The 13,322-nt window shown below is 38.9% G+C and overlaps 1 protein-coding gene across 1 annotated transcript in view; it reads right to left on the bottom strand.

Moving 5' to 3' along the window:
- The window catches only part of LOC139742059 (multidrug and toxin extrusion protein 1-like), a 77,731-nt gene that overhangs the window by 56,264 nt on the left and 8,145 nt on the right, over window positions 1–13,322 (bottom strand). The window contains exon 3 of the mRNA XM_071652620.1: window positions 3,365–3,433. Coding sequence (XP_071508721.1) covers window positions 3,365–3,433 — 69 coding nt within the window. The remainder of the gene's footprint in view (window positions 1–3,364; window positions 3,434–13,322) is intronic.

Below are 13,322 nucleotides of genomic sequence, written 5' to 3'. Positions count from 1 at the left end.
TTTTTCGCGAATTGTAGCCAATGGCCTTTTTCACGGCATGAAATTTACGCAAATGGCCAATGGCATTCAATGCATATAGTGTTGACAAGAACTTTTGCGTGCATTTCGATTTTGCGAATCTTGGCTCTTTATTCGGAATTTGTGACATTAAAATGTATGTGAGCATTTCTTTAATTGTTTACAGTGCTGGTAAAGTGAAAAAAAAAATGCTCGTATTTTTTTTTCTCTTTTTTCAGTTCGACCAGGTAAGATGACTTTTGCATGTTTTGAATTTTGCAGAGAATCATGAGAACTGAGCCACAGCAAATTCCCTCACACTACAGGACTTCATATGATCATAAAGAAAACTACAAAAACAAAACAGCTATAGCCCTATGACATACCCACATGGATCTTGAATCAAAGATATCAAATAACACTATTACAGTACACAAAGAAATTCATGCACTTTTATTTTCACACTAGCTCTATTCTGTGCAATATCATGAAAATTTCTGCTGAAATAGTAAACCTACTGGTGTCGGTCACAAAAATCAGACAGGTCATTCAAAAGTCCTTTCACTGGGACTTGATTCCCACTGGCAGCTGTTTGGCTCCATCTCATGATGACTTACTGGTCACTTTGAATGCAATATTACTTCAAACTCATGGCCTTTGGCATAGGCCTGAGGATCACTTGCTGGATTAAGACAAACAAACAAAGTGTAGCAGACAAAAGGGAAAATCCCTGAGAGTCCAGGGGAAAATAGGAAAGGGAAACTATGATGACAAATCATCCAGCCCTAGCAGTGCCATCATTGCTGTTTGACACATCCCCTGGCCTTATTTTTCGGACAATGAGTAATGCCATCTCAAAAACAATTAAATTGGCAATGAATTGGGATCACTGCCATCCTATTCATCCCCTGCTGTATCCTAAAACTCTCAACTGCCTTTTGGTCATACGTAGGAGGAAAGGATGTCCTCGCCTCTGGTTCAAATATATCATCAAAAAGAGACCTGTATGAAGGTGACACATATCAAGACAGAGTCTTGGACAAAACTCTCACAACTGAGATCAGGGGGGGCATTTCATGAAGCATTTTGTCCCACAAAGTTGTCGGACAAATTTGCTCTCAGCCAATCCGATGCAAGGATTTCAGTGGATTGTAACAGATTGTCAGAAAAATATCCAACCAAAATGCATCACGAAATGCCCCCCAGAATGGAGAGCAGCAGTTGGATAAAAGAGAAATGAAAGCAGACATGATCGCAAAGCGACTACCACATGATGATGATGTATCACAATATTCTTTATTTTGGACTGTCACGCTGTTCACGCTTTACTTTAAACAGATTTGTAAAAATAACTGATAATTACAATCAATATCAATATTTTCAATGCATGGGAATTCTATCCAAAATGCTGACATAAAGGGAAAAATTCTTATGGCACTCTCACATCAATGGGTGCATTTATGCTCAATTAGCAGAATCAGCATCAATTTTGAAATGCTGATCCAAAAACACTATTCACCTGGGTACTGTTATGCTCATTTTTTTTTTTTTTTTTTAGCTCTAGAACGATCCGATTTCATGAACATGCACTACATAATCATTGTTGAAAAAGTATTCTGATTTTTCATTAAATGCTTCCCTAGTCAACGAGATTACCAATAAAGAGAATCACTGATGGTAAGCATGATTTTATTTCTCTGCAGTAATCATGAAAAGAAAGATCCTTAATGCATCTTCTAGCGCATGGCCGGCGGAAGTACGTAAGTGGCACTAAATAGAAACAAATCTTTCTTTTTTTTTGTCAGCTGAAAAAAAAAAACACTGGAAATGGAAGGGGAGAGATGAGCTGAGGACCTTTTTTTTTTCTTTTTTGCCTGTCAGCCGAAGAAACTTGGAAATGGAAGGGTAGAGATGAGCTGGGGACCTTTTTTTTTTTTTTTGCTTGTTAGCTCATGAAACCCCGGAAGTGGGCCCCCACACTTTTGAAAACGCTCCGCCGGCCCTGTAGTGCATTCTGAAACAGTGTTTATGTCAACATCAGATGCAACCATGTTTTGCATTAATCATCTTTCAAAATGATGATTATGGCACACAGAAGTTCGGCAAGGACATAATTTGAATCAAGACACTTGAGTGAAAGGACTTCAACAGGCTCTTTCACTCATGGGAAAAATGGGGATATGAAATAGAAAATGTTTGATCTTTCCCAATAAAAATTAAAAATGTCAAATCACTGGAGAAAACTTTAATTATTACAAATGACATTTTGTATGTGTGGCTGTGCAGAGTATACCAAGGAGGTACATGTACTAAACTCACCTAGTACCTCCTTGAGTATATACTAGCTGACTTTTTTCCTGGTAAAGGTTGGTGTCACACAACAACAAAAAATAGTAAGTGTTCTACAGGGAGGTTCTCACTGCAAGTTGCTACACCAAATTTCAAGTTCATGCAAAGTTAAAGTACATTATAGACATAGACATAGAGGTTCTAGTAGCAGTCTGGGTGGCTTTGTCAGAGTTGTCTCACAATTTTCACTGGAATGTCATGATTTCCTAAAATCACAACCATTTCCTTTTTTCCTGTCAACATAGACGTCCCTAGATACACATAATTTCATCTTTTTTTTTTCATCAAAAGATTATGCGAAGTTTGTTTAGGAGGAACTCCAGTCAGTTCACTCAACATGTGGCAACTGCACAAACAAATCAAGACAGAACAATAACAGCTGGCATCACATAAATCTAAAAAAAAAAAAAAAAAAATGAAAACTGTTGCAAGCTATATGTTGGCCACCACACAAATCTGTCTATTTGGGTCAGAAGGGGGAAGTGAGCCAAGGTCCAAATTAACTACTCACAAAAGGCAAAAATATTTGAAATCAATCTGTTGGATACTCTGTACTTCTAGTGGACTTCCCTAGAGAATGAAGCAGGTCAATTTAAAATCACTAATAAAACATCTCTATAGATGGCGTCAGTCTGTGGAAGCAGTCTTCATATTCATGACATTTCAAAGGAAGCCATAACACACACAAACAAAACAGAGCATCTCATACAACAGCAGTGTGGATGAGAATTATCAAATATAGGCCTACACTTCCATTTCTATGCATCCATGTACATGTACCTCCAGCAACTTTATGGGTGGAGTTAGCAATCCATCGTAAAACCTCAATGTTATCATTACTGTCATTATCAATACCAATATCAGCATCATTATCATGGAAGACATTATCATCACTACTACCACTATCATCATTATCATTATCATAATTACAATCATTATCAGTATCATCATTATCAGGAGCAAATAGCATCATTATCACCATCATTATTATGTGATAACTTTGGCCTCTGAAGCTCACCTGAGAAAATAAAGTGTCACAGCTTGAGGCAAATCCAAGTCCAATGGATCTCGTGAAAACTGTTGTTATCTGCAGAATGATGAATAATAAATTGACAAAGACTATAACTGTTTCGTAAATAAAACACACACACACATAACATACACATAGGCTTATATGATTGTAAAGCTGTATTGTATCACCTGTGAGAAACTGCTTCCATTGTATAAATATCAAGAGAAATATGATTTTTAATCAAAAGATAAGTTCGCAAAATGCTTCTGATCTTTAGAATTAATACTAAGTTTTAAACTTTGACGATTAGCTTGCAGTTTTAAACTATGAAACGCATCAACACGACACCTAATTTTGAAGATTAATGTACTTTTGAGCAAGATTCCCACTCAATTATTAATGTGCAACAAAACAATAGTGTACAGCATGCACTGGAGGTTGATCCCCCCCCCCCCCCCCCCATGATGGAGAATAGGGTTAAAGAAGAGGTTGCACTAACTTTAGAGTTTGTAACAATCATGTCCACACAACGCTAAACTACTCCCCCCACCCCCCCCCCCCCCCCCCACCCCCCGCTTTTAATTGGACAGAGTATAAACCCTAGGATGTCTTGTGGTTCTAATCATCTCTGCTAATTAATCTTCATCACCGCTAACTAACCTTTGAGTGTGTCCACGAGGTTCTAAACTACGAGCCAACCATAAAATTTAAAACTTTGAGTTCATCTTTTAAGATTACAAACACTGTGTGAACCTTCCTAATAGCAGTGGATTGATATGTTCAGATTTGCTGATGGGATCCCAGAAATGGAGAAACTTGTATCAAAGTGCAGAGCTACTCATCCTCCAGTGTGTCAGGTGCTTTCTTGATTAACCTTGGTTGCTACACAACCCTGTAACATTTGTCTCATAGATTGCTTGTTTGCTTGCTTAAATTCCTGGAACCTCTCCATCTGAACATGAACTCCATCTGAACATTAATGTGTCACAACCACGACATTCAAAAAGCATTCCCTGGGATATCAAATCATATCACATGGCATTCTACAGGGTGAGTCAAAAAAAGAAAAAGGTAACACTCACAAAATGGTCAAGTACTCTATAAAAAAAAGTCATAAAAGAATGATTATACATGACTTGATAGAATGTTTTATCTGGAATCATTTGGTATTAGTTTTGTGTATGTGTTCACACTTGGATGAACAGGAGACATTGTTTGTGAGAGAGCAAAAAAGTGACTTGTGACAACATATTAAAGTGAGAAAAAAAATTAAATGCATCTAATGAGATGTGTTGCACATATATGTTTTAGAATAAAAGTTGTACATGCGCGCACACACTCACACACACACACTCACACACACACACTCTCTCATAACGTGGAAAACATGCATGGTTCTATTGGGTTTTATCTTCATTTACTGTCCACCAGGGTACATTCCGAAATCTACTATTAGTGCCCATCAGCAAATGTGTGCATCAAAGCATAGGTTCCTAGATATAGATATGCTCATTGGAAAGGTCTACTCCAGTAGAGATCTTCAGCTGCATCTGTAGGCCCTACACATTGTTTTGTAATAGAGATCAATGACAAAGCAGTATTCAATCCGTTACAGGGATTCTGAAATATATGTGACCTGCTACAACAGAAGGATCGGAAAGTCGGGAGGACAATTTTCTGAAAATGACATGATATTATTCCCCTTCTCCTCCTCTTTAATTTCGTATAAATAAACAATTCATACAAGTTCTCAGTTGCAGAGATATTGGTGATTTTATGGGACCATGTTGAGTGGTCTAGAGGGCTTTTTACACTTATAAATTTTTGCTTAGTCCCGTACCAACGGTGGGGCTAAGGGAGGGCCTTAGCCCCACCGTTGGTACGGGACTATCCTTAGCCCACTTTCTGTTTACACTCTTTTTTGCCAAAGTGGGCTAGCCCCACCGATAGCCCGGTACTATCTGGCCCTGCAAAATAGCAGGGTTAGCACCACAATTGCGGTGCCAAGCAAGTGAGTGTAAACAGAACGAAAAAATAATCTGGGGCTAAGCGACGGAGATGAAGTCCGACCCCCACTGACCAATCAGAAATGAGGTAATCAAGTGCTGCCGGTGCGTGCGTGTACATGTACAGTGCACAGCGTAATCACGAATATTCATGTGGTTTGGAAAGTCCGGGGCTAATAAATACGAGTGTAAAAAGGTCAGTTTTCTCCTTGGCCCCAGACAAGAGATAGTAAGGGACTAATTGGCCAGTGTAAAAAGCTGAAAAAAATTGGTACGGGACTAACACTAGTCCTGGGTCAGAGAAAATCCGGGGTTAAGAAACACAAGTGTAAAAAGGGCTTAGGAAATCAGTGTTTCGAGAAAACCACCTTCAAAGTTGTCTTTCTGACGCAATCGCGATCAAGGGGAGGTAAGACAATGTTCACCTCTTGACAATAGAAGGTCTGCTCATAGCAACCGCCGCGATGTTCATTCAAGCTTAGTGCCAGCGGTCTACGCACAACCAATCAGTAACCACGGTGCCATGCACTGACCAATAAGATCACTCCCTCGTTGTTAGGGGCGGAGTCTATCTGCAGTGCCAAATCTCAATCTTCGGAAACGTTTCTGTGCCATTGAAAGTCAAAAATCACGGACCAGAAAAATGCTAATTTCTTGCCTATCCTTTGATCTATTAGTTTCGAAACTTAAGCAGATGATAGACGATACATTAGACTACAAAATTATGGCAAAAACAGAAATCCTATCGTTTTGACCGATTTTGATGATCTGACTTCAAACTCAATTTTCTCGGTTCAGTCGTCAGAGACTTTAGGATCCTTTTGTTGTGGCAGGTCACATAATTATGTCCTAGTGAGCCAGCCTTCCCACTCTATGGTATCGTTATGCTACCGGGTCTTTAACCTGTTGAGAACAGTCTGATTTTGCTACGACACGCATTTTCCATAGACACCTGCCCGAGTATACTCAGGACTTGTCCTCAACGGGTTAAACCAGGGAGGTGAGATGACGACACCTCCCTGTTTAAAGACAGGGCTCTAAAACAGATCAGACAAGCAACACTGCCAGGAACTACACAGCTGACTACAGCTGTCAAACGAAGGGTTTCACACTCACAGACAACTTAGTTTTACAAGTATGTTTTGAAACATATTAGAGGGAGTGTATAGTTGTGGTTGAGACCGACCTTTAACATTATTTGGTGAGATAATGAGAAACCTCTCATGAAATATGGAAGAGAATGTAATTCCAAGAGAGATTTAAGGCTAATTTGATGAAAATTTGTTTGGAAATGGCTGAGATATCCAAAACAGTGCAATCCTAATAAAAGGTGGGACCCACCTCTTATTACAAATATTGCTTTATTTTACTTAATCTGTGGATGTCATTGCCCTTCAAAACTGATCAGAGTTTTAATCTTTTAACTTTGAATTCCTCTTAGACTGGAATACTCTGTATTATTTCATACGCAAAAAGTTATAAGCCCAATCCTCATCTCCACCATAACTATGTCATCCCTTTAACCCATCCCCGTCAGCTCCCACAAAAAACGTGGTTTTTATTATTTATGACCAAAAGAGGGCGTCCTAGGACCTCAGGCTTGGCCAGGAGCTGTAGAATAATTTTAGCCAATCACAGAGATCCTTACTGGGACTCAGAAAAATAATTTATGCAAAGAAACATATTTTAGAATGTCTCTTATTGGCCAAAACACCTGCCAGGGGTTCGAGCCTGCTGAGAAACTAATCAATATTCATGTTTACAGCGCGCATGTATCTTTGTTGCCCCAGCAACTGCAGTGATTTCTTACGCGCGGTATCGTGATATCGATCTCCTCATAGAGTGCTTGACGATATCTCCTTGTGTGTGTACGTGTACTGCTATGCTGGGCCATGGGGCACGGGGGTGTGTGTGTTGAATTCCATTTACGTTAGTGAGTGTGGGTAACTTCTCTAGGTTTCCCGTCCATTTCTCTCTCTCTTTTCTCTCTTTTGCTTTCGTATCATTCTATATCTTTCATTCTCAGAGTACAATCGTACTTCTGAGAGTGTTTTGTTCATTTTTTCTAAGTGATTATCTCGTTTGCAACAATTTAGAGGTGAGTTTTTGTCCTAGTGTTTGTTGAGTTTTTTGATTGAACACGATGTAGCTTATCTACGTATGTGCGAAAACATGTAGTTTGTGTGGCACCCACTCGTTACTTTTCCGTGTAAGCATTTTTGCCGTAGTGTCTTCATCGTTCGTCTTCCAAGCATCGTGTTTTCACCCTAGTTTTTCTCATCGTAGTTTTTTACCTCAATTTTTTTTTTGGGTGCAAGATGTTCTGTGTATTTTTTTCTACGGTAATATGCCATCGTTGATGATCTTCGTGTATTCATTACTAGTTTTTCACCTCCGTTTCATTTTTGTGTACAACTAATGTCTAACGTGGCGTAGTTACAACTATGTTTAGAGGGACCCCGTTTAGAGCTAGTTAGCTAGGTCTGCGATGTCTGTATCGTTTGCTGATATGTCTTGTGAGCTGAGAGTGACTATGATGGGAGTGATATTCAGGGTTTTGCTGTGGTTGAGGTGATGGCAAGATGTAATTTATTTTGTGTAACCATGTATGACATTGATGATGGCGAGTAAAACTACGACACGAGTAGCCTAGCCTAGGCCAATGACGAGAGTGACACTGAAGAAACGGGGGCTGATGCTCGCTCGTCCAATCGTGCACGGGAGTGGTCTAGAGACCTGCATTACAGTTGTGTATTTATATTTTTTTTCCTTTTTCTTATTCACTCGGGTATTGTGCTACCAAAATTCGTGTCTCTGAAGAAACTCAACCAAAAGCTTGACAACAAGTTTGCATCAGGTCTATTCTGTAGTACTAGCACTAGGTTCTAGATCTAAATCATAATGGCGATGCTAGTTTAGTTTTCATTTAGAACTCGATGAAATCCATTTTCTTTGCTCATTTTTCAACTGATAAATTATTTAGAACTGTACTTAAATTCTGATGTACTGCATTCACCATTGTAATAAAAAAGAGCCTGCTGATCAGGTGTTTCATTGTATCCTTTTCATTTCCTCCCTATCCTTTTGGTTTCCTTCCTGTCACTTTCTTCTATGACCCTGGATGGAAAAAAAAAAATCCCATCTTGCCATGTAAAGACAGAATACATAACCATCATGAAATATCATGACATTGAAATAATACTAAGAAATATTCAAGTGACCAAAATACTTGTTTGTGAAAATAAATAACAAATGAAAGGTGATTTCTTTATGGAGCAGTTCTTTCAAATGTCAAACAGCTTCGATAATGAAGCAAGTGAAATCTGAAAACTATCCTGGCAACAAGTTGAAATTGATAGGGAATTCTGACAAAAACTGTCACACCATTTGATGTTTGAATTTGTCTTTTTATTGGATGAGGTTATACAACTAAGTGCCGCCGATAAAATAACAATCCTCTCAATTTGAACAAGAGTACACTAGTACGACTCAGTAAACAGCTGATTATTTATGCATCGTATCCATGGGCAACTGCGGGGTAACTGCAAGAAGGCGCAGGAAATTAGACTTGAGTCAAGAACGACTATTTATTATTATTTTTTTATTCAAACTATTTTTTTTTCTTGGACTGAAAAAAAAAACCCAAAATATTTCATATTACGCTTCTAAAATATAAAATGAATATATGAAGTCTTTTTATCGTGATTTTATGAAGAATTAGAATTATTGAAAAAAATATAGATACTAGACGGGCTGAAGAAGGAAGTCTAATTTCACCCCAAGAATTTGCAACACACCGCATCTCGGGTGCATTCCTTGCGTTCTTGCCGCACTCTCACGATCACCTAGCTAGGCCATGTGCACAAGCCAGTCACATGTTCACAGTACACACGTTGTTAGCCAGTTCACCGATCTCATTCCTGATCTCGTGCGTGTAGAAAATTCTCTCAAAACTAAGCCAGACATGATTTTGGAACATACATTACAATGTCAAGACCTTTTCAGTGGACTTTGAATTCGCTATTTGTCTGTTTTAGCTCTTGAATGTACGACTTCGAACGTCCGATTTGTTTTCTACTACACCACGTGGAGTTCGTATTTTTTCAGCCCCATGCTTCTCCACACACGTCACACTAGCACTGTGTACCTGTACACACACAAGCCATCGCGATCGAAGTTTGAGCGATAGCGATAACATGTGCGGAGCAGACATGCGGATTTCAGCACAGGGTAAATGAGTAGTTGAACGTATCACGATTGTAAAACAAATCTTTTTCTATGTCTCTGCAAATTTGAATTAGGCTATCTCAGCATAGATAGATTATGATACATTACAAAATAGATTAGCCATAGCAAGAACTTGCTTACATGAGAGTTATTAGATAACGTTGCAAAATAAAAACCCCGTCATTGAATGGAATGTTCCAGAGCTATCTCGGGGGGGGCTCGAGGACATTATGGACACGTCGATTCGCAAGTGGGTAAGATGTGATTACAGATGGCTTGAAATGAAGAGGATTTATCGATGAAATACACAGAAACAATATTTTTTCATAATTCCTGCACAATTTATTATTTCTTTTCATAAAATTCACATAAACTAGTGCTGTATTGAGTCAACTAAGTGCATATTAGCACGAGTGTACACGCATCATCCCTCCTGCCTAGTGGGAATGACACAGGCAGTTTTTTCGATGACGTATGAATGCTCTGCGCGTGTAGATCGCGCCGTAGGGAAGATCGCGCCCAAGTTCATGGCCAACTTACTAGGCAGGCACGATATTACAGATTACACAGAGGCCCGTACGTGGATGGGTTAAAAGGGCATTGTACCGGTTTTTCATTTTTTTATATGTTGTTCTTTTAATTCTAAAAGACCCAGCAGTGCAAACAGAATCTAAATTTCATAACGATTTAGTCCGTAATTTCATGTTGAAAATAGAAATTTTGGGGCGAGAATTATGCTAATGAGCTGACGAGCCCGGATGTCGTGATATCACAGGTGCCAAATATATCACTGATTACAAGCCCTCGCATACGCGTGCGTTAAATCGTGCCAAGTAGCAGACGACGCTTAGGCCCAATTTAGCTAGCAGGCGGCACTTGTGTACTGTCCTATCCATGCAGCTGTCTCAAATTTCGCTGAACCAAATCGCACCAAAATTACAGGATATACTTCTAAGCATATTTCAAAATACTGTATTATATTTGAACGAAATTGGTAATCGAGAAGTATCAATATTGACGCCGACTTTCAAGTTGTCACTCAAAAAAAACTCACTCTTCGCGAGAGATCTTGGTAAACGCGACATGCACAATCTAGAACTAAAGTTAGCCGACTTTTACTGTGCGAACGGGGAATTTACACGGGATCTAAACTAAAAAATGTCATGATTTTGGCGATTTGTGTGATTTACGAACTATTTTCATTCAGCTTAACTCAAATAATTTATAAATTGATTTTTTGCTCCCAATTACTTGAAAGGTTTGTCTCATGATATTAGATGGCTAACTTCAGTCTGTGCATACGCAGCAAGTAGGGCTACTACGCCGCGATAACTCTTGTTCAGTCGTACAGAGCAGATTGTTTTTAGCGACGACAGGAAAGTCGACAACTTCACTTACACTTCCCGACTTGCTATTTGGTTCCAATTAGCGTGAGCAAGTGGACATGAGTCATAAAATATTTCTTGTGATTTTGGTGCAATTTGGTTAAGTGAATTTTGAGATATCTACATGGATACGGAAGTCTACTCTAGCACTATGCCTACACCAGCGCTTGGAATTGGATCGCGAAGCGGCGGCACTGTTTGTATCTACGTGGTCAGGCCATTCTTCCGAGGCATGGGTCCTACTAAAAGTAGATCTAAATTCTAAGTTAGTCCTTGGTGTTAATACGACCACCATGAGATTTATCTCGACTACAAAAACATTGAAAATCCATAAAGCAGATACCTTACCTGCAACATTCAGCACAGAAACAACAGGGCCTGTAGCACAAGGGCCTAGATCTAGCGGCAACGCTAGACCTTGGAGTCTGGACTTTCGTCTGGACTTTCTTCAAGTTCTGGCAGCAGGGCCAAAGTAAGGGTATGTATTGCATACTAAACATTTACGCTGTGCCTATTATTAGCGCTGTGCACGTACAGCTGTCGACGGGGCGGCGAGTAGAATCTTCTCGGTCCTTGACTGCTCACTAGTCCTAGTCCTAGTTCTAGTCTAGAGTCTATATATATGTACTGAGTGTCGTTTTCTTCTAACTAGGCGTAAACCGTGATTGCCGTGGACTATTTTTTGGATTTAGATTTTAAGAATCACTCGGTCCTCATCTTCGTTAGATAGTTTGAACTGTCAAACCATTATCGCTCATAATGCATAGTTAGTGCAACGTTACTTAATTACACACAGTTTTCTATGGGCAGCACGTTCAGACAATGATGCCAATTTCATTTTGCATAACTGGAATATTCCCCACAAATTCTTTCTAAATAAAATGCTTTTGAAGAAATTCCTTTTAAAAATTAATAAATATTGTTTAAAATGTTCATTTCAGCTCCATATTGCAATTTTACTAAATAACAGTTTTTGCAGTACTTCATGTGAGATTTCATCAGTAAATTGACATGTTTATTTATTTATTTATTTATTCAAGATTTCATGCGTGTTCACAAAATAGGAATGCATACAAATGTATGCAAGTACATCTCATATAGCCAAGACAGAATATATACAATAAGTATACATTGATAAGAAGCAGTTACAGGATAGTATACAATTCCACTAAGAGAGCTACATTATTCAAGGTAACGAACACGCAAAGGAATTGCAACATAAGCTTAAAGCTTGAAAATCATTGCAACCCCCGTGCACACAATCTATATGCTTGCAAATAGTTTAAATGATACTTGATAGGAGTTGGGGGGGGGGGGTATTTACAAAGAGAGCATGGGAACATGAGGGGGAAAGAAGAAATGCATGTGTGGTGCCTATTTGTCCTGTCGGACATTGACAAGAGAGAGCAAGAAAAAGTTTAAAGTTGTACCGATTAAATTGATTAGGCCTAAATTTCTCATAAATCCCATTCAAATGTCAATTTCAGGGGAAATATATGATCACAGCAAGTTTAATAGTTGATAGTATCCAGGAGTTCAGCGTGAAGCTGATAATAGAATATGTTTGATCGACCTTTTGAAAGTAACTATTTTTTGTAAATTACGAACATGCTGAGGTAGCGCATTCCAGACATCCGGACCGCTATGTCTGACATGTGTAGTTCGTTTTGCTTAAGTCGGAGGTTGGCACCTGTGACGTATGCCAAATTGTGTGGATCGTTCCTTGGCTTGCTCGTTTTCATTTTTTTCAAAAAATCATCGCAGGCTTATCCTGGGTTTTAGAATCCTCTCTTTCCAGTTGTAGGCATTAAAAAAAATGTAGATTAGAATTATCAGACAAGTAGAAAATGTCAGTACAGGTTTCTTTTAAACACTAAACTTTATTCACACATTTCTAGAATTGCACTGGGCCATTCATGATGTTTCTGGTAGGCTGATTTTTTTCCCACTGGCAGTGTCTGGCCCTTTAATCCTTTTAAACCCTCTGTAACACCCAAAGGTTGGCAAACTTTAATTTCATGGATGACTTTGGAATGACATTACCAGAATGCCATAGCTTTGCAAGCTATGGCCAAATGCTTCTAAGGTTAATGTCCTTATGCAGCTGGAAAACGAAAATAATGTTTTATCTCCAGGGAGTGATACTTTGGTATATAAAGTGTGCTGAGAAAATTGAAACATATCCTGCACCAAGGGCAATAGTTACGAAAAGCTCAGTTCTTACAGGGTAGTGGCAGTGGTAACTGGAAGAGTGCCAGACAGGATTTTTTTTTTTCTTTTTCCACATTTTTATAAACTTATGTATACCATATAGACATGCATGGATCTGGGGCATTTTCCCCTCAT

The sequence above is a fragment of the Diadema antillarum genome, unplaced genomic scaffold (genome assembly GCF_040938485.1).
Source record: "Diadema antillarum isolate AM-2024a unplaced genomic scaffold, OU_Dant_1.0 seq00000975_RagTag, whole genome shotgun sequence".
In the NCBI taxonomy this organism is placed as follows: domain Eukaryota; kingdom Metazoa; phylum Echinodermata; class Echinoidea; order Diadematoida; family Diadematidae; genus Diadema; species Diadema antillarum.
This window is presented reverse-complemented; position numbering and strand designations above follow the sequence as displayed.